Source organism: Aulostomus chinensis, chromosome 6, assembly GCF_037954235.1.
Source record: "Aulostomus chinensis isolate RoL2024-O1b breed Wild chromosome 6, RoL_Achi_v1.0, whole genome shotgun sequence".
Lineage (NCBI taxonomy): Eukaryota > Metazoa > Chordata > Actinopteri > Syngnathiformes > Aulostomidae > Aulostomus > Aulostomus chinensis.
This window is the reverse complement of record NC_141325.1, coordinates 13,322,020-13,349,099: the sequence shown is the minus strand read 5'-3', so window position 1 is coordinate 13,349,099 and position 27,080 is coordinate 13,322,020. Positions and strand designations below refer to the sequence as shown.

The 27,080-nt window shown below is 41.1% G+C and overlaps 1 protein-coding gene across 1 annotated transcript; it reads right to left on the bottom strand.

Annotated features, from left to right (window-relative positions):
• Positions 1-7,414: 7,414 nt before the first annotated feature.
• On the bottom strand, positions 7,415-26,876 carry ndufs4 (NADH:ubiquinone oxidoreductase subunit S4). Its single transcript, XM_086206621.1, has 5 exons — positions 26,756-26,876; positions 23,683-23,761; positions 10,681-10,853; positions 10,388-10,461; positions 7,415-8,239 (listed from the first exon to the last, which is right to left on the bottom strand). Exons 1-5 carry the CDS (start codon positions 26,836-26,838, stop codon positions 8,136-8,138), a joined length of 513 nt encoding a protein of 170 aa, XP_086062747.1. The 5' UTR covers positions 26,839-26,876; the 3' UTR covers positions 7,415-8,135.
• Between the last annotated feature and the right edge of the window lie 204 nt (positions 26,877-27,080).

Below are 27,080 nucleotides of genomic sequence, written 5' to 3'. Positions count from 1 at the left end.
GTCTAGGAGACTTTTATGAGCGTGACCCTAACATGCCCGTCTCAAGTGGTCTAGACTCAGCACTCCGTTTACTGGAGTCCGCGTCCCTCTGATGGCTATCAGACTTTTGAGTTTTTACAAGGGACTCTTGTCATAACTCTTTGAAGATAGACAGACATTAAGTCTTTGGCCATCCTGTTTATAGATTTACTGTCAGAAAAACAGGGAATAACAAAGGGGGTGGGGTCTGACACGCAGAGGCTCTACAGGCGAGTCAGATGGTTCTGGAGGATGTTGATCTCGGAGGACTAAGAAAAGGTTTGGTCATAATTGTTGGCTTCTGAGGTGATGAGTTGGTTATAATATGTAGTAAATATTTCATTGTTGCCCTTATATGTAGTCTTTTATACATTATCTTTCTGTCTGGTGTGCTGGTGGCTCCGAGTCAAACTCTGTAGGTGGATTAGCTCATTGAATCCAAACAGTTTACGGGGAGAGCGGCTCTGGTGACGACACTATGTGGGCAGCTTGCTGTTCTCAAAACGCAATCATTCCGTGTGAAAGCCAAAAAGGAGAAAAAGTGAGTCTTTCACAGGCACAATCTAGTAAACAGGGACGCTGCGTAGAGAGAGGACACCTGTGTTTTACCAAAGTTTTGGCACGAAGCAGTTTTGATCCATATTTGGGCGAGTGCAAATTTAATGTCGCCCTATGACGAAACACACTCGTGAGTCACGCAGGAAAGTGCAAAGTCAGTCACAAATAAGATGTGTGTGAACAATAGGAAGGGACGAGGGTTAGCAGAATGGTGCTATGAGTCAGCTCTGCTGCAGCCACCAGGAATATGACACAAACACGGGTGAGATAGCGGGAATAAGCTTAGAGCTGCAGCCAGAAATAGTGTTTAAGGTGTTGAGGATTGGGGTTAAATGTCAGAAAGGTCAAGTAAGAGACCCGTTTAGATTGGATTAGAGAGGTTAGCTGGACGCAGCTCACCGGAGCTCTTTGCAGTACTACGCCAAGTACATGTACTATGATTGACCTGTACGTTTTATAACACAACAACAGTTTAGAAACATTTATATCTCTTTATCTTTATCTGGGGAAGAAATAGGCGACATATCAGTTGTTTCAACACAGATCCGAAGGAATCCTAGTTTCATCAGCACATAAAACAATTAAATAGAAGTGTTTCCCTCGTGCTTTTCTCTGTTTGAGAACTATTTAACGTGTCTTGGTGCGGCGTTTTGTGATCACATGGCACTGCTTCCTATCAGTTTACTGTTGTTCTTAGGATTGAGCTTAAACATCCTCTAATGGGATTAAGCAATAGGAGAAACCCAGAGGAGGAAAATATGTCCCCTTGTCTTTACCTGTCAGAGAGCAGCTCGCCAACCGACCGTCCAAACGCTTCGATTCCAAATACTCTGCAGCTTAATTTAGATTTAATGATAAAGAAAAAAGGTTACAAATGTTCAACTCATAATTTTTGTCCTTACCTGGTAACTCCATTTCCAATTGCATGTACAGTCTCCAGGTTTGTGGATTTAAAAAAAAGGGCTGATACAGAAGGTTCAAGTATATCAACTCCGCAACACTTTGCCAACACTTACAGTTCATCTCTGGCAGCAGCGCGTCTGCAGTTTATCCCTTCGTTTCCTGTTTGATTGTAAAACTCCACACTCACTGATTTGAGGATGTCGTTCCTCGTTGGTTCTTGGCGTAATCTCAGCGATGGTCTCAGGAGGATTATGTGGTCACATTATTCCATCAGATGATCTCGTGAATTTTTTCGTGTACCGGTTCAAACTCAGCTCCCTAACACTGGTCTTGAGACAGAGCAGCTGAAAAAAATACTACAGATTGAGGAGACTGCAGATAAACACGCTTGCTTGTGGTCAGCTCACAAGAAAACTCATAACACCAGTAGCTCCTGTTTCTTCTAATTTCTGAATTTAACTATGTAAAATCAAGTCATAACGGCCATTTTTTTCCCCCGGCATCTGTACGTTGTGTTTTCTGATTTACTGGACTTGTGTTAGCTGGCGAACACGCGGCGTCAGAGACCAGAGTAGAAGTTGGAGCAGTTTGCGGCTGCTCGCCCGTGTCGCTGATAGATGAGTCGAATAACCTGCTGCTTCTAGTGTCACTTTGAAATATTCAACATGTGAACAGAATCAACGTATAAAAAGTAAATTGAATACTTCTATTGCCCCCTCCCCCACCACCACCTCCTCCCTGCAAACTCACTCAAAATAAACAGCAATGATCTGCTGAAAGTTGAGGGTGCGACATTCTCGTGTTCTTCTCAGCATGTCTCTCCTGTTGCTCCCCGGGCCGACAACCGCCGCCGCCGCCGCCACCCCCGCCCCCACCCCAGCACCCCCACCCCAGCCCCTCCGAATCAGCCTGGTTCACATACACAAGATTAAGTAGCAAAAGTGACATCCAAGACCAATCGGGCCACCCAAGAGAACCGCAACCAGCGGAAAGGCTGTCAGAGCCCCCTTTTGCAACATTAATCTTCAAGCCTCTCCTGCACTGCCAACTCACATCTCCTTCAAACAGGACAGGGGAGCTACCAGACTGAACTTTTCCCTCCCTGAAGGATTCTCCTCTCCATCAATTAACTCTTTGGGGGACAATTCATCGTCACCCGCCATGTGCCAGACAACTTCAAACACACTGGCAAAATGAACTGCTTTTCCAGACATTTTCAAAACTCCCTTGTATTTCAGCGACGAGCACGTTGGCTGTGACGTTTGGGTTTGTGTTCAATTCCTCCGCTGTGACGTGACGCAGAAATTGACGCGTTAGAGTGATGGCTGCACGGGGGAGACTGGTCCGTGGAGACATTTTTATGGCATTTTCCAGCCATTAATAAGATGTCAAGCGTCAGCGATGGAATTTGTCTTCGATGTCAGAAGGCGGTTGAAATAGACATCGAGGGATCAGCGCGCTAACTGGCCTCCTTTAACCACCTCAGCTCACCCTTTTGTCTTCTTTGCAAACCAAAAGCATCTTTGATCTCTTTCAGGAGAGCCGGAGGATAATTCTGCTGTGTGTGTGTGTGTGTGTATAGGGGGGTATCCTGACCTTCTGAGGGTGTGTGTGTGTGTGGGGGGGGGGGGGGTGGTGGTCTGTGTCACATCCAACTTGATATTGGTGTGAATGAGCAAACAGAAAAGATGAATACAGCAATTGATAAATAGCGGAACATGAGTGTGTTATGCTGTGGATGCCTTCAGTCCCAGGAGAGGGCCTTCCTAACCTCAACCTTTCTGCTGCCCGAGACCCCAGACTCAAAGGGGGACGTCGCGCCATCTAACAGTGTTCCTTTGAAGACCGCAAAGCTGAAATCAAGCGGCATACCTCGAATACTTTCTAGTGGTTTTTCACTGAAACTCTCCGCACATGGCTGTAAATCTAATCTATTGGATTAGATTTACTTTAACAAATAAGGCAGTGCTGCTCTGTCTGGGTCTAACCGGGATAAAAGAGCCTAAATCTAACAGATATTTAATATTATCATTGGAATCAAACCTGAACTTTACTTCTTCTACTGTTACCATGAGGCCTTGTAAAGAAACGGAGGAAATCAGGAAAAACATCCATGGTGTTGCTGAAGCGCCACACGTCCTCCTCCGTGATGAGAAATGGCCGTCACGTCGATATCACGCCGCCGGCGTCTCTCTGCACCATTCCAACTTGATTTTTTTGTTTTTGTTTTTACACTTTTCGATGATTTTATCCTGGAATTGATTCCATATCTCATGAGTGATGATGATTGCATTTTCACTGGAGTTTTCATTTCAAATTCTGTGGTTTTAGCCATATTAATAGATAAACGAATTAATAGACAAGAAAAAAATGGTAGATCATACGTCGCAACTGCGCCTTATTTTTGCACATTTTGTCGTCGGATTTCTCCAAACATCAACATTTCTAGAGTTTTGAACTCTAGTTTTGCTTCTATAAGGAAGATAATTCCTGAAACACCTCCTGAAGAGATGGAACAGGAGAGCTATCTGCTCTGCCGCAGCGGTATTTTGCACCTCATCTTTGTTGCTTTTCCCCCTCCTTAATTAGTAAACACTCACATCTTGTCAACTTCACGGTCCAAGTTAGAGGTCTGCTAAGGATTTCGGAGAATCCCAAGAGATAAACGGGGGGGAAATGAAGCAATGTGGATAAAATCCTCTAAATCCGTTCCTCTCCGCTAATTTATTCCACTAACTAAAACTATTTGGTCATTTTGAAACCAAAACTGCCCCCCTCAAAAAAACAACAACAACAAAAAAACCTCCCTCTGTTTATCTACTTTCCAGTTTTCTACATCCTGTGTGATAGTAAACCGAATATCCGCCGTGTTGTTTTTGACCAAGTGGTGCAGCTCTTCAAAACCCTCAAACAATCCAGGTAAACTGGACGGAAAGAAAAACTCAAGCAGGGAAAAGAAAAATGTCACTGATTCCGGCCAACAGATATATTGTAACAGGTTCTAATTGCAATAATATGTCCCCCTTTGTTGCACAACCCCACGAACTTGAACAAACACTTCATGAATCAAACAGAAAACACTAAGACGTGGGTAATTTATCGGCCTGTTAAAGATTTTGTAGAAGCCCAAGAGGTAAATAGGGGAAATTAAGCAATGCGGATAAAATCCTCTAAATCTCCTCTCTGCCTGTTTTTGGCAAATCCACACGAAATCAATACCAGACAAATAAATAACATCATCATGCCGATGTAAAAATGTATTTCTTAGCATCAAAAAATGACAAACAGAGCAGAAAAATTCAAATAAGTCTTTATTGTTTCACACAATCTTTGACCCCTTTGTCCCGGGGAGGGGGGGGAGGGGGGTGTCTTTTTTAATTGAAAAAAACATTCATCATCAGAAAGATCATTTTTCATATTCAGCCTGTTACATAAAAGAGGAGAAATAATGAGAGCGAGAGAGTGAAAGAAGATACTATGAAATAACAAATGAGTAATGAAGTAAACAGAACGCTTGAGGCAAACAGGTTCCTTTCTGTGTTCTCGCTGCTGTTTAGAGAACCACAAGGCGTCATCAATCTGATCCTGTGCCCTTCAAAACAGTCCACACAACAGCGCAGAGTCCCTCCTGCCCTCCCCCTTCCGCCAGCGCTGATCATGAGGTCAATGTGGATCAGGTAGTGGTTTGCGTGTGTGTGTGTGTGTGTGTGTGTGTGTGTGTGTGTGTTATTTAGAGAAGCTCCATTAACAAAGTCTTGGCACTAGTTCAAACTCAAACTTTCACATCAGTTCTTCTGTCCAGCTGCTGAGTCGAAGCTCAATAACTGCTGAAAGCTTTCCAACAGAGAGCAGCAGACACAAACGAAGCTCTGCAGCCATGGAGATAGGAACCCTACAGTCACACGACAGGAAGCGCTCGCTCCGCTTTGAACGATGGCGGCAAAAGAGCATCTCTTAATGTAGCAGCGCGTTCGTAGCGAGCGTCACACGTCGTGGACGACTTTATTGTAGATTCCAGCTCCTCAGGCCAACTATTACTGAAGCCGTGAAACAATAAAACATTATGGCACTGAAAACACTGTAATAATGAGCAGGTGCTTCGCTGTGTGTTGCACATCGTGTCAACATGCTGATGATGTTAGAGATCAAGTCCTGCGCTGCCAGCTCAGTGCCAGGCTTTTAATAGAGCACATAAAAAATAGCTGATATTGTTATGTTATGTATAATATATTGATAAAAAAGAGTTCTTTTTCTTCTTCCAAGCAACATTTAACAGTCATGACTCATGATAAATTTATAGATCGACTCTGTGGTGATTCCGACCTTCCAATCACTTCAATTTTGTTGGAAAAAAAGCTGAAAAAACATGGAAGGAATAATCCAAAAGAAAATGATTATTGTGGCCAATTTTTTTAAAGTCCTAGCTGAGATGTCACAGAGGGATTTTTAAACATTCCTTCCTCTTCTGTAAATTTGTATATTTTTCCTCATATACCATTTTATTCCAAATAGAAAACACCACTTTTTTTTTTCCAGATAAACACAATTTTATATTTAGAACAACACAGTAGTTTGGAGTCCAGTCAGGTTCTTGTTTTAATAAATCTCAAGCATCCGCCATATTGTTCTACTCCAGTTTAGAACACTAACATTCATCTCGCTTTCTTTCTTCACTGCAAAAAAAAAAAAAAAAAAGTCTTCTCATGTGGTTTGAGCGCATCTACCACCTCCACGAGGCTGCTTAGAAAATGTATAAATCAATAAAAGTCTCTAAAGGTAAATAAGCAAACGTTATAAACTCTGTATGTAGAAAGCGTTTTTAATCAAACCGGGAGTCCATTGATGAGCCACAATGTGGCTGACACACTTTCTGGAGTGAGGATTTGATGTGATGAAGATGTGATGACCAGCTGACTTTGCGTCGTCATAGTGACGGTAGATGTCACTGTGACCGGTTGTCTTGATCAATACGGCTGATCTGTTATTTATTCCTACGAGCCAAGAACTGGCAGAACTCTTTCAACTTTTATGACGCAAACTCGTGCCAAGAGCCTTTTTTTCCCCTTCCTTTTCTTTCTTTCTTCTCCTCCTGCTTCTTGCAGAGTCAATTTCAAAGAGTAAAAAAAAAAAAAAAAAAAAAGAGCACATGCTGTCCTTCATGTCCCGCCATTCAGATGGACCATTACACTCATATCAGATCGGGGCCTTTGATGCGCCCAGCCACAGAACAATATAAATAGCGAGCACAAGGCTGTGAAAGATTTGCAATGCAGTGCGTTAATTAACGAAAGGGTTATAACAATTAGGCGCCCACGATTTGGTATGTGAATATCAGTGCAGTCACGCAGATCGGGACAGGCCACAGAGTAACAACACCACTGTTTACTGAACACAAAGACCATCAACAAGCTCTGGCAACAAGTGTTAATAACGGAGGATTTCTGGCTTTATCGCGTCTCAGCTTGATCTCAGAGGAGGGGGAAGGAGACGGGTGGTGGTGGAGAGCTGCGTCGTTGGCTGACGGAGAAATTGGGTTTGGACGGAATTAAATTAACAATAAAATGGCTTTTTTATTTAAGAAAAATAGAATATACCAGTGACCATTCTGCAAGGCAATTCTATGTTTTCATGTTGCATAACAAAATCGGGGTGTGTAAAAAGGATCGTTTCACCTTTGAACCCCAAACTGTCAAAGATGATTTTCTACAAACGTTTCTTTTATTGTCACCTCAGAGTTTTGTTTCAGTTTTTCCAGCTGCTCCCTTCTGAGGAGTTTATACTTTTTTGAGTCTTCGATGAGAGCAAAATGAATATTTACGTTGTCGCTGAAAAACATCATGCAATTTGGCTTTAGTTTCTGACATCTTGTTCGCCACACAATGAATGACTTAATTAATTTAATTACATCGCTAACGCCCCCCCCCCCCCACACACACACACACACTTGCAATTGTAAAACCTGCGCAATATCTTCACATTGAGCATTTAACACAAACCTGTGTGATACTGAACATATATATGATACGATAACCATTGGAAACAAAAAGTACATTTTGTCTTTCGTGGGTTTTTTTCTTTACTAGTTTACTTATTTATTACTGTCAATTTATTGATGTTTCAAACTTGCTAGCCCCTTGTGCTGCTGTAACACTAAGTTTCCCAGCCGTGGGACTGATAAAGGATTATCCTCTCTTATAATTTGTCCCATTCGTAAACATGTAAATAGTGTGTCTTTGTCTGAGAGCTAACTAACCTACTTCCAGATAGGCGATACAACGGCGGTCTCTCTGACGGTGACTGCTCATATTAAACAGCCACTTTAAGAATCTGGCTAGTAAACAGCACGATACCCTCACCGCGCAGATGTTGCCGTAATAAAGTGTAAACCCTCTTATTTGAATTCCAGTCGTCTTCAAACACTGAGGTTCTAATAGTGATACTAAGTTCCTCTTTGTTGACGCAGAACAAACACTTCATGAATCAAACGAGAACATTAGGAAGCCGGTAATGAGGTGAATGTTTGAAGGAATAAACTGCCAATGACTCCAGAGGTTTTGGTTTAAACATATATAATGATGCATTTATTGACACGGATGATCCAGTTCCGCTGTGGGACAGGGTGAGGTCAGACCAACCAACAGATGGGGGTCTTCAGTTTACTTAGCGGACCTTCTGGTCCTCTTGTTCCAGGAGAAGTTCGCTCCGTAGGACTTCACCCGAGGCTTGGAGCTTCTTTTCTCTGTGACATCGTAGCTCCAACCTGAAGGAAAAACATCAGTTAAGTGATGGGGGGGGCAAGAATGTCACGTATATTCATTTTGGAGCGGTTCCAACACCAATGAGGTGTTTTGGAGACATCAACAGGCTGTGTGTTGTCAGAACTGCACTAATCGCTTTCATGGTGCAATAAACAGAGGAAACCAAGTCTTTTTTGCTTTGTTTCTACAAACTTTCCCAGATGGTTCGAGTCAAAGTGTACTTTCTGTCAAAAAGCTGCGAGACAGAAAACTACACCAGCCGTTTAAACCCCAACAGTTGATTTAATGAAGCTGCTGCGGAAAAAGAATATACTGTACAGAAAATGTGTCTCGAATCCTTCTCTTCTTACCCATGTTTTTTAGAAATTTATAGAAAAAGATATTAAAACTACCTGGAAAGTAGTAAATCAGCTACTGCTGCAGCAGCTGAGCAATGACTACCCCAGAACAGCATTCAGTCTGGATGGAAGTCCGTTAGATATAGATTAAAAAAAATTATCATGTTTTTTTTGTTTTTTTTTATTCACTTTTAATCAAAATGAGTGAATATAAGTTGGTCATCGTGATGATCTCATTACCTCTATTTTCATACAGCCGATATCCAAAAAAGTGACATAACTTATGAATTAAAATCCTTCAGCTGGTCTTTCCGCATCTGAGGTGAAACGGTCATTACTGTACCAGAGGATTTAAAAATGGCTGACATTATTCCTCTGTTTAAACTAGTTGATTCATGTTGTTTTAATATCTACAGACCTTTAACCATTTTTCCACATTTTCCTCCCCCAAAAATATGAGAACAAATTATACACAAATGGACTCCATCTGGGTTCTATTTCAGGTCCTCAAAAATCTTTATTTTGGGAAAAAACATTCCACGTGTATTACTCTTCTTCACCTGACAAACACACCTCTCCGCTTGTTAACAGTGAATTTATTTGCGGTACTTTCATAGCCCTGTTTTTTGTTGGGTTTTTTTTTTTTTTTAAGCTTTTGATGGAATTAAACATTTAATATGAGGAGTTGCAGATGTTTCCAACAGACGATGGTCTGTTTAAAGGATGCTCTTGTGGGGTTCTGCAGGGAACTGTTCCTGAACCGTTCCTATTCCTGCCACCAATAACTCTCACTCATTCTGATCTCACTTCACTGATTCAAGGAGCCTTTGGTGTTTGTTGAAGTGCAAACACCAAAGGCTCAAACTAAATAACCCACCCATATTTGAAGGGTTCTTCTTAAGTTTTAACTGAGTCTGATCAAACGTTTGTAGTGTCCACTACAAAGAGACTTTTCACCACAAACTTTCAGAATATTCCAAATTCATCCTGTGACATACTTTGGAAAATAGTTTTTTTTCCTGTTTCTCCCACTGAGCAGTTTTCTGAAACTCCTCTGCTTCTCTTTTTTTTTTCAGATTCGGACTATTTGTGACCTCCGCATTTTTCAAATAAAATGTATTGTATGAGTATGACACGTTTAAGTGATGGCAACGTTCCTGAGAATTTCATGCTCAATTCATAAGTCTTTACCGCTTCATCCTCCTAAATTTCTAACACATGTCCACTCTTGTGAAGAATTAGGAACAATAATTTATAGGATGGGATTTTTCCTCCTGGCTAAAACTAGAAAACATTTTCCTAAAGACGCTTAAAAGACTATCATTCAAGGGCTTTCAAGCATTTCATAAATTAATTTGATTAGATGTTTTTTTTTAATCAATTCAAAAAAATGTATCTCGTGCCAACTTTGGCTACGACAAATATTTAACATATGAAAGCGAAATGGATTTTGGAGAAGGGGGTGAAGCAATGGACAGATGAACTTGAGAGCTTAAACACTTCAAAAACAATTCTTAGCATTCAGAACACTTTTCACCATTCAAAGGCAATGAAGGCCAAACATCAACAGGCAGTAAAATTATAAAAGGGTGCAAATGACTTCATTAATTTTTGAGAAACTTTTTAAATATATAGAGAAATATATACGTATATATATAGATATAGAAATACATATATAGAGATACAGATGTATATGTGTGTGTATATACTGTATATATATATATATATGTAGAGAGAGAGAGAGAGAATTCTAAAATGTAATCGTTGATATTGATGCTCTTATAAGTCTCAACCCGGAATTATAAATCGTACCATTTTTCTCAGCGAAAGCGATGGCGTCTTCTTTGGATGAGAAGGACAGCACCATGTTGGAGAGGGGATCGGCCCTGAGAGACGAATCAACGGCTCTTAGTCACGTGGTTCAGGAATCAGAAGGAATGGAAGAAGGCAAAAATCGCTCTCATGGCAGTTGAAAGCACATTCGTGATGTTGGACTTGTTCCACTGACTTGAGCGAAGACCAACCATCATGATAAATATATGAATATAATGATAATGGAAGTCCTAGCACAAAAACACACACACAGGTCATTCTTAATGCCTTACGTTGAGGCCCAGCCCATCAGCGGGTTCTCCCAGCGCTCTCTGGTATCAAAGTCCATCTTCCACTTCTTGGTGCTGTTGATTCCTGACTGCATGGCTGTTTTTGTGGGCACAAAGATGTGAACCCTGCGTGTTTTGATGTGCTCCTCTGGCACCCCCGTCAGCGTGGTGATGTCCTGAGAACACACGGAAAGAAACAAGTCTGTTTTGGGTGATGGTGGAGGAGAAGTCACCAGTATCGTCAAGTGTAAAACATGAACGCTGACACTGACTCCGTTCCAGAAAAGGCCTGTGAAAATGTGCGGAAACAAAGAGAGAAATAGGAGTTACTCAACGGAAATAAATTCTCTTTGGATCACGTAAATGAATTCTTCAGGAAACTTCAAAACGGAGGACGGTACATCTGAGGGAACAAAACAAAGCGAACAACCTAACTCTGCTAATACAGCCCTCCTTGAAATATCAAGTGAAGGAAAATAATGAACTGACATACTTCTGACCACACAGCCGTCCTCCAGGACCCTTCTGAATTTCAGCTGACTTGCTGACTGATATCTTTTTTTTTCCCGCTCGCACAGTTTGTGCGAAGATGTATGTGTGCGCGATTTTTGAGGAGGGTCAACGGAAAGTGAGCTCGCAGGTGTTCAAAAATAATACAACTGCAAGGACTGAAGAGGTCTTAATGCCAGAAAAAAAAAAAAATAAGGCTTCGAGGTTAGAACAATGTGCAATACTTCCATAATAAATTACTTTGTTTTATATTTTTGTACCTCACATCAATCTAATTTATTTTCATATTAAATATAGTGTCAAAACATCATCTTCGGTGTCAGAAAAACAATAAAAACACGAAGCCCATCGGCCCAGTAAAACAAACTAAATATTTGGATTGTTTCTTTTGTTTTTTTTATTGACGTTCACTCTTCCAGCCTGCAGGCATGTTCGGCTCTGCCAGTGTTACAGTAACACTGTGCAACACATTTGTTTGTTTTAAACTGTCTGAAATAGTGTTTTAAGATCTGGAACTCAGCATGTAAATGTCAGAAAGTGTTTGAGGGGTATTCCTCTCAGGAAATGGTTGGGAAACAAGTTATTTCACAACTTTAAACGTGCCTTGAGAAGACACTGCGGAAGCCATCTTGCTCTATTCTTTTGTATCTTGGTGGATGAATTTAATGCCTTAATACTTAGATGTGATTTATTCCAGACCATCAGAAAGTAGGCCAACGTGCAATGAGGAGGAGGAGGAGGAGGAGGAGGAGGAGGAGGACGGGGAAGAGGGGCCTTTAGGGCATAAATGCATATTCCTGAGCAACTGGTGCCCCCTTCAAGCTCCTATCAAGGATCTGGTCCAATTCTTCAGGGAATTAGCAAACAAGCAATGGGAAGTGGGCGACAAAACACAGACAAACCTCCCAGCACGCAGGCAGCAGCCACCCAAGACCGAGGGCTTTCCATGGCGGCTCTCCTTTCAATTCAAGAATTTTACACATTTCAATGGCCATTACAACTTCAAAGAATCAAATTTTCATCATTGTCTGTCATCTGCCAGTTGATTTGTAGAAAGGGGGTCGTTTTGCATGAACTCCACACAAAAGCCCGCCTTTCCTTTGGCAAAAAGAGCTTCCAATGGTATTTAAGCCTTGTAAATTACAGGTCCAACTGCTGAACTGCTGCTCGTTTCACTGAAACGTCCTTTGCCATGCTAAGAGGCAAGAGCAGACTGAATTTAATCATAAACAAGATCGGCACATTGAAAAGATTGTTTAAAGGAAAAGGGGGGGGGGAGAGAAGGGGGGGGGGGCTTCACAAGTGCTTGGTAATTATTTCCGGCTGCCCTATCTACTTAACCTTAACAATTCCTCCTTGTCACAGAGAGGAGAAAAACATGTTCTCCTCACCCAAAGGGGGGAATGGTGGATGGTTCATGACACAATAACACACCAGACAGTGTGAGAGGGCGCAACAAAATGAGGGACCGGTGTTTTTGTCCAGCTGCAGCAGGTAATCAACCTCGTTTTGAAATGTTGCCGTCTGCAGAATGAAATTATTCTCCTCGGCGGACGGCACCACAGACAAACTCGGAGAAACTTCCCGACAGTTTCTGGAGAAAAGACAAGAAGCGTTCAAATACTTTTGCACAATGATCATAACAGATTTGGAGTTGTGAATCCAGGGAGGAGAAACAAAAAAATAAATAAATAAAAATGTATAAATAAATAAGTTAAGTTGTCAGTTTGAGTAAATCAAATCTGATGCATCTCAACTGACACATTTTGTGAAATATTTAGCAGCTCTGTGGTTTGTATGAAAATCCCTCTTGGAGACGCAGCAGAAATGATGCCCTTGTGATTAACAGGCCAGACGCTGGTTACACGCACGTACATTACATAAAGCACAACTGACACGCGGCCCATGTATGGTCAACCCCTGCAATAATTTGTCCAGATGTAGCAGAGCTTAAATCACATCTTAGGCGTGGATGAGCACAAAACGTCCTTCATGAATGAGGGAGGATGTGTCAAAACAAAAGCTCGCTGCCAAATCACTGAAAACGCTGCTCATTATCTGGTGCTGTTTGCAAAACTACCGAGTCTAGACTTCTATGATACTTGCATGCATTACACTGAAAGCTAGGAGGGTTATCGGCATAACAGGCTCGCCCACAATACCCGTATTCACAAAGGGAATGATTGTGGCTGGAATGTGGTGTGTTCCCAGGAAGACTAGAGAGGGCCATCACAAAAGGAAAACCCACACGGTGGGCACTTTTTCTTCTGCCATGTACAGGAAGCAAAATGAGAACTATCAAGTTTGACACTATTCACAGGGCCTTCACGGGGCCCTACAATACCTGGCTGGGCGGACAGAATGCAGAGCTTAAGAGAGGGGGGGAGGGGGCTGGTAAAGTCTCCGTCACGTGAAAGCGTGTCGATATTTCTGACACCTCCGGGCTATGTGCCAAATAAAGAGCATAGGGGCTTGTTGCTGTGGGGCCGACGGGCCCACCAGAATGCTGAACGCTGGTACCCCTAACGCTCCAACTGAGACCTGGATGGACAATCTGGTGTGAAGGAGGAACAAAAATCTCTATATGACAAAGTGGGATAGAGTATACAGGATTTAACAGCAGTTCTCAAATAAATGAAATTTCAAATGTTGCTGTCTTTGTGCAAATGGAGCAGTAACCCTGGAAACAAAGCACTCGTTCAGATGAAGGGGGCTGGAGTGATAGTTCAGACCATCAAGGTGTCCCTCTGAAACAACTGGAGAGCAGTCAGACACTTAACCATGTGAAACCTCGGTTTCCTTTCATCAGCCGGTGCTGTTCACCTTTGCTGTTGTTTGTCCCGCCGCTGACATATTTGTCCCGTCCCGCTGATCAAAGGCAGGGTGAGCTTCTAAGACAGTGATTGTGCGTTATGTGTCTAATTACCGAGTCATGTGATCGGACCTGTCTCTCTGTCTTCTATGGCAGCTGGTAACAAATGACTGGAATAATCTACTTTGCCAATTTGGGTTTCCTTTTTTTTTCCTTCCACAAAATTGCCATCACTTTATCTGGAATAACCACCTTCCTTTCTTGAGTGTGTCTAGCCTGGGATTGTGACTTCATTTTCAACAGTATTTTTTGGTTTTACTGTTTGGTTTTAATATTTCTTATGACATCTTGAGGAATTTGTTTAAATTCCTACACATTAGCAAGCTGTACCTACGCTGACTTAACACTCCCCGATCAAAGCGACTACAGAATGAAGGAGATCCTGATTAACTCCGATGTGGTTTTTTTTAAGCATTTATTCAAGCACTCCACCTCGTTGAACTGCGAAAAAATAAATAAAAATACAGCCAATCAAAAGTGACCGTCAGCGTAGCGAGCCATCTTCTTCACTTACAGTGCGTGTGTTATACTGAACTATTCCCTTAAACTGTCCTCCAGCCAGTACGGCCTCCATATTGTTTGGATAACACAGGTGAATGTCTACGTTTCCTGTCGTTTATTTCCCACAGTTTATACGGTGGAACACTAAACCCAGTTTTGCCTGTTCAGTGATATAAAATATGCTCCAAATTCTTGCTGATATCATTTGCAGATCTGATCCAAATGGAAGGACGGGTTGAGGATTTTTGTGGTATGTAATGCATTTCTGTAAGATGACTTGGCCAAGAGAAGAAATGTAATTTAAAAAGCAAGTGGGTTGCCAGTAAAGTAAATATCCCTGCATCACGATATGCATTTTGGCACATTCTTGAGAAAACTATCATAAAGAAAACACTAATGTTTGAATTTTTTATCCAGCCAATTTTAATAAAGGGTATCAAAAGCACGAGTTTATGTACATGAAAGCTGTAAAAGAGGTTAATATAAAGATCATGTCGTCTGAAGACATTACTGTTCCTTCACTTAGTGAATTGCTTAGCTCGGTCCTTTTCACTCAATCACTGGATATTCCCTTTGTGCCTATTTAGAAACAGGATTATTTTCAACCTAAAACAATCCATAAAAAGAAAATTCACATCTGTTCTTGCAATGATCTTGGACAGCTCAATTATGACTTGTGAAAACAATCAACTCTCCAATAAACCAGAAGTGTAGAGTCGGACAAAAACCCAAATGTACAAAATATCAAAACACATTAACAACGTTTGATAGAGCTTTTTATTAATAACCTCTTTATGCGGACGACTCACGGTGCAATTATTCCACAAAAGCTGAATCACTGTATTCACAGGTACTTGTGGAGCAAAATTTCCAACGTCCTGGTTCTGGTTTTTCTAACCCAACGGTTTGCTTCTTTTCTCTGTTTGCTGTTGCCTGGCACCACTGGCTAAAGGAAATAATGACTGGCTATTCTTTCAACAACTCTTCTAAAAACATTAAAATGAAAGCTCAAAATCAAAAATCAATCAATAATGAAAATAATTGCTAGTTTCTGCACTCTCCCAGACAAGTGTCCACACCCATTCCAGAAAGGACCATATTGTCTGTATCTAACAGTTTGGTGGAGCCATTTTTAGAACTTTTATAGTTTACAAATCTCCACTGAAGTACGCGATGTATTTTCCAGTTGGAACAATGACAACCAGAGAAACCAGTAAAGGACGCCTGTTGGCGAGGGGCTCAGACAAAACATCTCTAGCTTAGCTTATAGTGGACAGTCATGACACAAGTACGTCTGGCCTATCATAGCACAAACATCCGTATGCCAATACTGCAGCTCGGCAGCCAGAGGGGGGTCACGGGGTCAGCCGAGCTGAATCATGTTGAGTCAGCATGTGGTGAAAGCCCAAACACATCACCCTTAACCCTCCAGTGTCCAGCCCACACCCAGACCAAGAGCCTCACTCATCAGTCTCTGCCGGTTCCCACCTTCAGACATCTTTGAAGTGCACAAAGCGTGCCAATTACTGATTGGACATAGGGGGGCGTCTCTAATAGAAACAAATATTAGGTTGCTTGCTCATGTGTGGGAGTGGTTCAGCAGGAGAGAACAAGAAGCAGCTGGCGCGAGGGACATCTCCAATCTCACATTACACATACCGATGACGATGGACAGGCAGGACATGGGACCGTCTGCTGTCCGGCATCTCAAAGACACCGGTCCAGGTCTTTTTAGAGGGACAGTGCAGAGGAGGCTGCAAGGCCATGGTCAGAAGACCATTTAATAGAGAGACGGATCAAAACCTGTCTCTTTCTTCTGGACTCAACGGAGTTTTATCCATCTCAGCTGTGCTCGCCTACAACTTGTGACACTTTAGCTGTCATGAGAGAAGGAATGAGAAAACAGATGAGGGGCTGAACTCCAACCAAAGTGCACCCCCAAAAAAATCTAAGCTTCTCTGAACATGTGGTATTTTCTCCTCCTATTTGCCAGTTCTTTCTCATTTATTTATACATCTTTTCTACTTTGGTAAAGTCAGCACGCACTTTAAAGCAGTTAATCTGCCCACCGCAGATTAGAAAAGATTTGTGAATGTTGGACTTAAAAGAATCTGGGTACTAGGAACAAGATCCAAAATGGAACTAGTTAGTAGAACCCATCTCAAGATAATCCCTCACCAGTACTGTGAGGGGGTGGAAGTCTGACAAGTGCAGTGACATGATCTGGAAGACAAAAAGCTTTAAAACTAGCAGCTGAGACACATCCTGGGAATGATGTGCCTCAGACAGATTTGAAAATGAGCGCCTCAGTCTGATTGGAGAGGGAGCCTCAGGGAGGACGAGGGTTTATAGCAGGAACAGGGACGTGGGCTGGTTGACGATGAAAGCTGGCTCTCTAACATCACTTGGCATGAGATGAGCATAACGTGAGGTAACACCTGAGGCAACACCTGAGGTAGTTTGTTTCCCAGAAATATCTGAGAAGTCCTGTGTAGAAACCCTTTCACGAGGGTAGGTACTTTCAAGAGAGACTCAGCAGGTGATTGAGGAGCCATCTGTCAATCACAGGAGAACCAATCAGATCAATAAACTCCCACAGAAGTAAAAGGCAGTTGGTAGAATCAGAATCAGAACCTTTATGTCATTACACATCGGGACAGCACAATTATGTTTCAACTCATTCTTTTTCAGTGCAAAAAATATACAAATGGAAAAATAGAGGAATAAAAAAAGAGGTGCAGAGGCAGTAACTGCTCCCTATTAGCAAATCCTGACAGAAAGTAGTTAAAATAGAAAAAAGGAGTACGTGTGTGCGCGCCGCCATCTTGCCATTCATCCAGGTAGAAGAGTGTTAGCACATTCTCAATCAAGAAATGCCTTCATTGGCGTTCCTCCCTTTTTCTTTCAAACAGGAAATTCTCTCTCGTTCTGATATAACGGATGCTACAACAGCATCGACACGATTATTGTTTTGAAATCTTGTCGTCTTCGCACCTAAACCACTTCCCTATCTCCTCAGAGAGTGCTGATTGGCCGCATCATTTTTAGTGAGGAGGACTTGAGACCTGGTAAAAACGGATCCTTGCGTGATCTTGTGACTCCGGTTGCCTTGGGAGTTAAACGGGAGCACCAACTAGCATAAATCACAAGTCAAATCACCAGTACACGGGTTAAGGTTTTAAGTTGAAAAACGTGGTTCATTACGCACTTTATAATAAAGCGTGCATAGATATATAAAACCAAAATTGAAATGAATATCTGAATTGTTTAACTTTTAGTGGACCAAATAAACGAGCCTTAAGCTCTGCAAATATGTGATTGACGTTTGTCACTACATTTGAACAATTTATTATAGGAAGGATCGACAGATGAGTCACAAACAATGCAGACGATGAACATAATCACCAGATGCAGCTCTCAAACGGTGCAATGGCAGCACACCTGGCTCCAAAAAAACAACACATGGGACTCCACAGCAAACCTGATTTGGACATTATGGAAAAGAGCTGCTTTCTCACAGATAATTAGTGGATGTGCAGGTGAAAAAGAAGCAGCCAACAGCCTTTTTATTCACTCTGCAAACACTACACTCGGCAGCTTGACACGTCCTTAAACTACCCGGCACTGACAGGGCTTAGTCTCTATGGAAGCGAGTGTTAATGAATGAAATACTATTTAGTGGATGATACATAATAAAGCCTCTTGTCTGGCACTCTTCAAAGACCAACATCCTCTGACCCACTACTCCAAAGTTGAGCTGAGAGATTTTTTTTTTTTTTGCGCAACACCGTATGAGCGGGCAACCAGACAAAACAGACACTTAAATTGTCTATGTACGAATGAGGGAGGAAGGGTGGGAGAGCAGGATAAAGGGGGGGGGGGGGGGGTTTGAATGTTGTCTGCTCCACTGTAGGTCACCCGGGTGTCTGAGACCAGACAGGCTTAGAGAATATACACCCCTGTACTGCAGACTTAAACTCCTTGTGCTAAATATAACCCATAGTTTGGACAGCTTGTGTTTTATTGGGATTCTGTTTCTTCATTGTCCAACATTTAGGTTTTCCTACAGATTAAAAAAAGTGTAAACAAGTGTCTGTTTGAGCTTGCAAGCACTACTTTGTCCAATTTAACACTTTTACTTCTGCTGAAATTAAGTTCTCAAGTGTCACTGGGCAAACTGGTGTGTCCAAACAGCCTACTGGGATGACCTCGTGAGACCATCCAGCTTCCTATGACTGACTTCTGTATCAAGGAGTTGTCTGATGTCTTAAGTCAGGTCAAATTTTACTTAGAAAGCCCAAAAACACACTGCAGTTGGACTGAATTTCCAATCATTTTCAGTGCAATTGAGGACCATTTTATGACCATACATTGTCTGAAACGTCTGTTTACACATGCTAAATGAACCAGGACATCCATGTCAAAGTGAACCAGCTTGTATTTAAGTAAAATTAATGACAAACCAAGCAATTTGATTAAATATATTTCTGAGGTAAATCAATGTTAAGTGAACCACATTTGCTCTAACCTGAAGGTATTTGTGGAGCAAATTTCAATGACTTTTCCTAAGTTGTCTGGCTTTATGATTATTTTTCAAAACCTTTTCCAGGCTTTTCTAGGTTCCCCATGATTATTCAATGCCTGTTTAGAATGTAATAGACCTCAGGAAGAGATAGAGGATAAAGATAATAACTAGAAGTGTACGGGGAGTGCAAAGAACCTCTGCAAAGGCCAATAAACAACCCACTCTGAAACCTTTATTAGGATTTCCATATAATCTAACCATTAGCATTCATTATCTCATTTTTTCATGGCCTGTGAAATATTTCTTTAAAAAAAATATATGAAAATGCACTATAAATACAAATATAAAAATGAAAGCATCATGTGTGTCAGGAAATATTTAGAAATTATTAGAAATATGCCTTTCTTTTGTCATTAAGGTTAATGTAGTGTTATGCTTTAAAAAAAAATACTGGATTTTGGGCAGATATGATAATTTCAAGAAAAGTCTGATCTTGTTTACAGACAAACAGATATCACCACCTTAGCAGGGGTAATTAATAACTAAAGGGACTGTTTTTAACTATATCAAAAAGATCTTAAAGGTTCTTCTTTGGTCCATGCCGCACCCCTCTATGGTTTCAAGAAGATTGTATGTATTCTGCAGGCACCAGCATGATGGATAAGAAGATGTTTTTCCAAACTTTGGAAAGCAGTGTTATTCATAAGGTTTGCAGGTGAACTGTTGGAGCAGTTTGAGGCAATACTACAACATTTTAAGAGGTGTGATTCTGTTATAAATCTTGAAAGATAACAACAAGTACATTTCCAATGCATTTCCATTCCAATTTAAGACTGTAAAAACAACCAACAACTCACTTCGAGACCCAATTACCTTTAAAAAAAAAAAAAAAAATCAAATCCCACATCTTTTGTCCAGATGTGATGTCACTTGCCAAGTGAGCGCTGTGCTCTACACTTAAAAGAAACCAAAGATTTCAGATTAGGAAACTAAAACATGCCAAGCATCAAACAGGCCTACTGATTTCATACTCTTCTACTCCCAGTCTTTCCCTTTCCTTTCCCCTCAATTCCCTGCACTCCAATAACTCTCCTCCTCTGTCTTGTAAAACCCTAGTGCCTTTAGAGAACTCTATAACAAGGCTTCACAAGCGCTTTAAGATTATGGTGTTGTCTTTATGTGGAGAGGGGGAGTGCACTTGGCCACAGCTGAAGAAGGACTAGACATACGTGAGAGGAGTATTATTGCATATTTAAGCAGTGCCAGTGTCGAAGGCTAAAGGCACAATAGGTTTCTGCAAAAAGGCCAGAAACTAAAACGAAAGGCCGGACTCTGGCTGGGGGAAGTCGCAGACATTCCGTGTAAAGCTGTGTATCAGTGGCCAGCCAGCCGGACCCTGGGAGCTGCCCAGCATGCTTAATCAAACAGTAATTACAAACAAAAGCAGGTCGGCATGTGCAATCTAGGGAACAGCTCTGGGCACTGGGGCTCCATCACGCAGGTCTTTCTTTGGCGTTATTTCTGAAACTCAGACACAGCTTTCACAGGGTTGATCACAAATATGTCAAACTTACCGCAGATTTTTGCAAGACTTTAACTATGGGGACAGAGATGAAACACAGTCAAGGTCATTTAAATTCGCTGTTAAAATGATCATTCAATCTGCCGATTATTTTAAGAGAGCTTATTTCTATTCTATCGAATAAAGGATCCAATCAAAATATAGGTTGAGTGAAATTTTCTACATTCATGGATTATATGAAATAGCTTGTATTTTCTGAGCGACAGCCAAAAAAAATAAATAAACAAGAATAGAGAATTTTCTACCACATAAGACAGGCCATCCTACCGACTGATTAGCTGGAGATAGAAAGTATTTGACATGTTTGCTTGAATATTTAGATGAAACCAGCATTACCTGGCTTCTTGTATAACTTAGTGGGAAAGCACCTTTTAAATTCAAGTGGAGATATTTTTAACAAAGAAATGAGACAGAGAGCAAGGGAGCATGATTATGTATAGTTCACCTTCTTTGTTCATAGTGTAGTCACATAAAAGATAAAACAGGGTCAGAAGACGCAAGGACGTTAAGGTTTTTCAGTTTTATTGCACCTGTCCTTCAACCGGCAGGATGACACAAGATTTTCATAAAAAAATAATGGAGGGGGGAGCATTGGCCACCTGTATGATTAAGGACAGAACTAGAACACTGAGATAGAGTATTTTGTTCCATTTTTTTTTTAATTGTATTAATTTTAAGGCAATATTACATACACACATTACAAGAATAAAACCAGGCATACCTTTAATACTTTTGGAAATAGGAACAGACATAAATAATGTTGTGGTTGCAGTTTTTGCATTTCTTTATCATTGTGAGATTTGCATTTTTTTAAATATTTTCGTACATTTCTGGATCTGAGAAAAATCTGAATGTTTCTAAAACTTTCTGAGATCTATCCGGACACACAGGATACTTCCATGGCTTTTATTGAAGACCGTACTATTGGACATTTGTGTTCTGTCAGAGTACTTCTAATTCTTGGTCAGTTCCATCCTTCAGGTGAAATAACATACGGGTGCAGTCATTTGTTCTGTTATTATAGACACGTAAAATATCATCAAAACAGTTGCACATAATTTTTCTGTTTGCAGCCAGCAGTAAAAAGGCTCACAAATTCAACTGAAAAAGCTCTGATACTGGAATAGTTCATACTTTTTGACCTGAGGGAGATTTTTGCCCTTCACATCCCAAATCTGACTGTAATGGAGATGACCGGATGCAAGTTCCTGTAAGGTCTGCATTTTCGGGACAGACGAGAACGAAGGACAAGACAGTGAGTGTTATACGAACTAAGTTTTTTGGAGTGAATTCAAAATATCGTTTGGCCGGGACAAAATGCAACGTCATCTAAATGAGGTTATTCAGAAACTTTCGCGACACAACAAGTGCCACGCCACTTTCTCCTCAGGCTACTTGAGAGAAACCGCGTGCAAACCCAGCATAACCTTGCAGTCGATCCAGACCTTTCTTTGATTGGTCAAACCAGAAAGCAATTCACACTTATTGACAGCCCGATGAATGACTAGCGTGCTGACATACGCTGAATGCCCAAAAGGGAGAGTGCTCCCATTGCCCTCTTCCATGTGAGACGGAGACCACTGTACTGTAAACAGCTGAGGGCCTCTCTTTTTGGCCTGTCTGGGTGAGCATTAGTATTTCCCGCCGCCGCCAGCATCGGCCTGCCACAAAGAAACCTCTGTGGCCGACAACACTGAAGTGGCCACTGTCTTTTTCGTGAGTCTCAGGGTGTCTCACAAACTTTTTTCCATGCAAGCTTCTTTTCTTTCACCCCCCCCTCCCCATTTTTAGAGGCCCTTTTTTCCTCTTCTCTGCTGTTCCTCTCAGTGGCCCCTACTGAGAGGACAGAGACAGACACTCCGCCCAGCCAAAGGTTTGTCTGCCAGTATGGTCAGCTTTGGTGTGGGACAAAAGCGCACTGACGCTGCCCACACACAGCAACCCCCCCACTCTCCCACCCCCAAAACAAGTCCACAACAGACTCCCACATTCTCTCCAAACTCCCTCTTTCTCCCTTATCTCTGATGTCCTTCTTCTTTTAATGACAAAGCATTCATTTTAAATATTCTTCTTTGTTTTGAACAGATGGCACATTGCTAATGCTGGCCACTTCAAATGCATGCTTATCAATGTTTAGGCTGTTTCACACTGGAGAGGCACCCAAGACCTTGACTGATGTAACACCGAGCTCAATACAATCGAACAACAGAAGTTACAGGAAAATGTATTTAAATATTGACGCCTGCTGCCCTCCCGGCTTGATTCAAAGTATATTTGTGCCCAAGCCACAGCAGTTGACAGGTGTCATGGTAGCCGACTGAATACCGGTGAGTATTTTAGCTTAATGGAGATGATCGGTTGATGCCACCCTAATTGGCAAAAAAAAAAGGATCACAGTCTAAACATATTTGTTTAAGTTGAGGAGCTTTTGTAACAAAAAAAACCAAACATTTCTTTTTATTTAGGGTTTACAAATGGGGCCAACTGTAAACTTACAAAATCTGAATTTTCACCTGTGAGAAGAAAACATATCAAAAACATCATCTGCAATTATAAAGATGAAAAGAATTCCTCATTCGGCAAGTGGATCCTGCACCGTGTAAATTGTGTTGCTCTATGAAACAAATGATTTTGCAGCCAGTAAACTGATGAAAATATGATGATTTCACATTTCCAGGCCACTTTCTATGCTGTTTTACCATTGTGCAACATAAAATATGACACTTTTTATGCTTCTACTTTCAAAGGAAAACAAATTGAACAAAAATCTATCACGATGGCTGTGGTCTCCTACATTTTTCACATCGGTTTAGATTTGACAATGCGCCAGTCTTCATGAGGCTTGACTCTCTAACTGAAGCTCACTTTGGCAGGAGTTTAGGAAAGTTTTCAATGTTTTTTTCCAAAACAGTAAAAATACAGTGAACGGTCTGATTAAAACATTGCCTGGATGGAAGACAGTAGAGCAGACAAACAACAATTTGTGTGTCACGTTGAACAGGGCGGGATCCTTACCAATTTCTCATCAACTGTAATAAGTTGCGTGTCTTGTCCTGGTTTCTCTGCCAGCCTCCGTGTTGATGTGCTGGTAGACCTGAAAACCATTAGATACACATTAACCCATCAAAGGCACACAAGCAAAGATGACAATTATACAAGCAAGTTAATACTCAGCGGCCACTGACTATCTTGGAGAGAGAAGTGGGCGAGGATACAGTGAAAAGGAACAGACAAGGAGTGAATCCCCCTTCCACCTATTAGTTCTGTCTGGCGAATCTTTGGCAGACTCTCGCTCTCATCCTAATGACAGGACGTGCTTAATGTTGGCTGCGGTCAACTGTCAGGCGAGGACTGTGTAGCTCTTTGTGAATGTGCAGCCCGTCACAAAGCAGCAACCATCGTGGCTCAATAAGAGAAGGGCTGTTCTATATAATCACATTCCAGATTAGTTCATAGAAAATTGATTCCATTGATCGCAATCTAATAATTAGTTTTAGTCATTTACCTCAAATATTTTCATGATTAAGGACTTTTTTTATACATCTGATGGCAACATGACACCATAAATCAAATGCAATACATCAAGGATTCTTTGGAAATATTTGATAGTGTTTGATACAAACTCATCAATAATAAAATCTGGTAAGGCTCTTCAAATGAATAACAGAGGCAACGGTTTATTTAAAGATTTATTTACACTACTGATCTGCCGTTCATAATGTTGTAGGTCAATTCAACATTCCATTTTGGCCTGTTTTTTTGTTAATTGTAAAGAAATCAGTCATTAACGCTAAAAAAAAACAACTGCTGATCTGCTTTTTTTCATGAAAAGTAATTTAGCTTGAATTTATAGGCTTGCAAACTGTTATAAAAATGTTGCAACATGAGGTGACGGCAGAGGATGAACGCATGACAATGGGCCTAAGGCTCTCAGAATGGTATATCTGGCCATTCAAATTGCCATCAATAAGGTGAACGTATTCACAGTTTATGCTGGCCCGTATCAAAACCCCTGCCACCACACTGTTCTGTCCTGTGGTCTCATGTAGAAGTGCTGCGTACGCACAAAATGGCCACTTTCCACACAGCAGTTGTGAGTCAAATAAACAAATCTGGCGGGAAAATATGTGCACCGAAACGTAAACTCATTAACATGCATACAAAGATTTTGGAGACAGAGGAAACTGGTGATGCAGGTGACGAGATGGTAAATTGATGGCTGACATTATCATTGACTTCCAAAATAGAGAGTGTTAATGTAAACGACATTCACTTGAAGCGATTCATAACTGTTCCATAATCACTTTTGAATGTGAAAAAATCTAATTATAGCCCAAATAAAGACCGCTCAATAACTCATCGTTGCCTTTTTCTCAATTATACACTCCACCACTAGAGTGAAGAGGTGGTGGATGTAACGTTTCCACGCAACAATTATACAGTCCGGTTGTTTGAGTAAAAGATCACAGTGAAACATTATAGAACCAACCATATAGTATCATCTCATTCTGTACTCATCACCAAGTACCATCTTCATTTTACCTGTAGTTTTATTGTAAAATCACTGCAATGAAAACCAACTATAAGACAAGGTGCAGCACAAGACATCACCTTCGTCTGTCTCAATGTTATCACTTCCACATGGATCGCTACATCGTTTAAGTCTGTGAATAAAGCCGATGAGAGTTTTCTCACAATCATGACCCTCCTCATCCTCAGTATGGGTCCAAAATAATCACAATAGCCACACTCACCATGACCAAGCTTACTTATATTTTACATGTCAATCATCTTTATTAAATGATAACAGGACACCACTGTTTGATGTAATCCTCTTGTTACGGTGTGAAGTAGTCAGTCTAATTACCGTATACATGAACATTTGCGGTGACAATCGTGCATTATGACTAACGTTCCTCTTTTCTTGCTCTTCTCTGCAAATATTTCTATGATTCACCATGAGAAACCACTAATGAGCCAGCTTTTATCATTCACTCATGAGCTGCTTTGCATTGACCATTTATGCTTGAATCTGAGTGAGTTGAGGGCAGGATGTGCGGCAGCATTCACATGCACACATATGCAATTGAATTGAAAAACATTAATTAAGTTTATACTTACTTATCGTACTTTATTATTTGGAGTTTTAAAATTGAATATTAAAGAGTAGTACTCATTGACTCCAGCATGCAGTACTCTCATGGTCCAACATGTCATGCATGACAGTAGAACAGCATATGTAACTCATACAACTCTGCATGTCATACACGTTCACAGTTCTCCTATACTCCAACATTTAGTACTCATATAGCCCTGCAAATATACTTATTAAGTTCATATAGTATACATGTAGGCCTGCAAGTAATCCTACCTCCGGTACTCATACAGTTCTGCAAGTAGTGATATAGGTAGTCCTGGCTTTGCATTCATGTAATCGTACTTGTTCATATGTAACCCTGCATCTACTATTCACGCAGTCCTGCATCTAGTACTTAAATTGTCCAACATCTGCTACCGTTATAGTCCTGTAAAACCTTGGGTTATATGTGGCTAAAAAAGGCGTAATGCCTCAGAGGAATGTCAAATCAACTCTAGTTACAGTGTTCCATTGGACTGTAATGAGTCAGTGTATGATACAGCCGTTTGAGAAGAGTTCTATATCTTAATAAATAATCCGTCATGCCAATTTAGTGATTGTATGTAACAAATGTCCACCAGCAAACACCGTTTATCTGCGCTCGCACTTTGAATTTTCAGCTATACCTGACATTAGCTAACGCTAGCTAGTCCAGTGATGGAAGAACACGGGGTACTACTGATATTTACTCATATCCTTGGCACTTTAAAGACAAACCACACGAGTGGATGCGTTTTAAACTGATTTGTGTCACTTTGAAGGACACACGTCACGTTTAAAATGCTTTTTTTTAGTCTGAACCTTGGTTAGCACCGTCACCTACCAACATTAGCCGTTGACATACGGCCGATTCGCTTCGTCTTTGGTAGACGGGGATCATTTATTTCCATTACAATGACTCGCAGCAACGCACAGGAGAATGAAAATGTTAAGCAATCGATATACAATTACCTGACAGAATTCAGGAAAATTTTAGAAGTCAAATTTATCGCTGATAAACGTCCCAGGCCCAGAAGTGACATTGAGGACGCCATGATTGTTGTCAACAATGACGTACGGCGGCCGTGAAGGAACAAACAGTACGAGCGGGTGACGGAGACAGCTGGCACATATTGGAAGACAGATGCCAGCAACTAAAATTACTTTGCAGCGATGTGTCACATACAGCAAGACATGTCCAGACATATCTAGCGTCTGTTTAGTGTTTCATATCACAAATAACGACGACGAAGATGATGATGGTGGTGTTAATGAAGTAACTAAACTCATTCAGAGC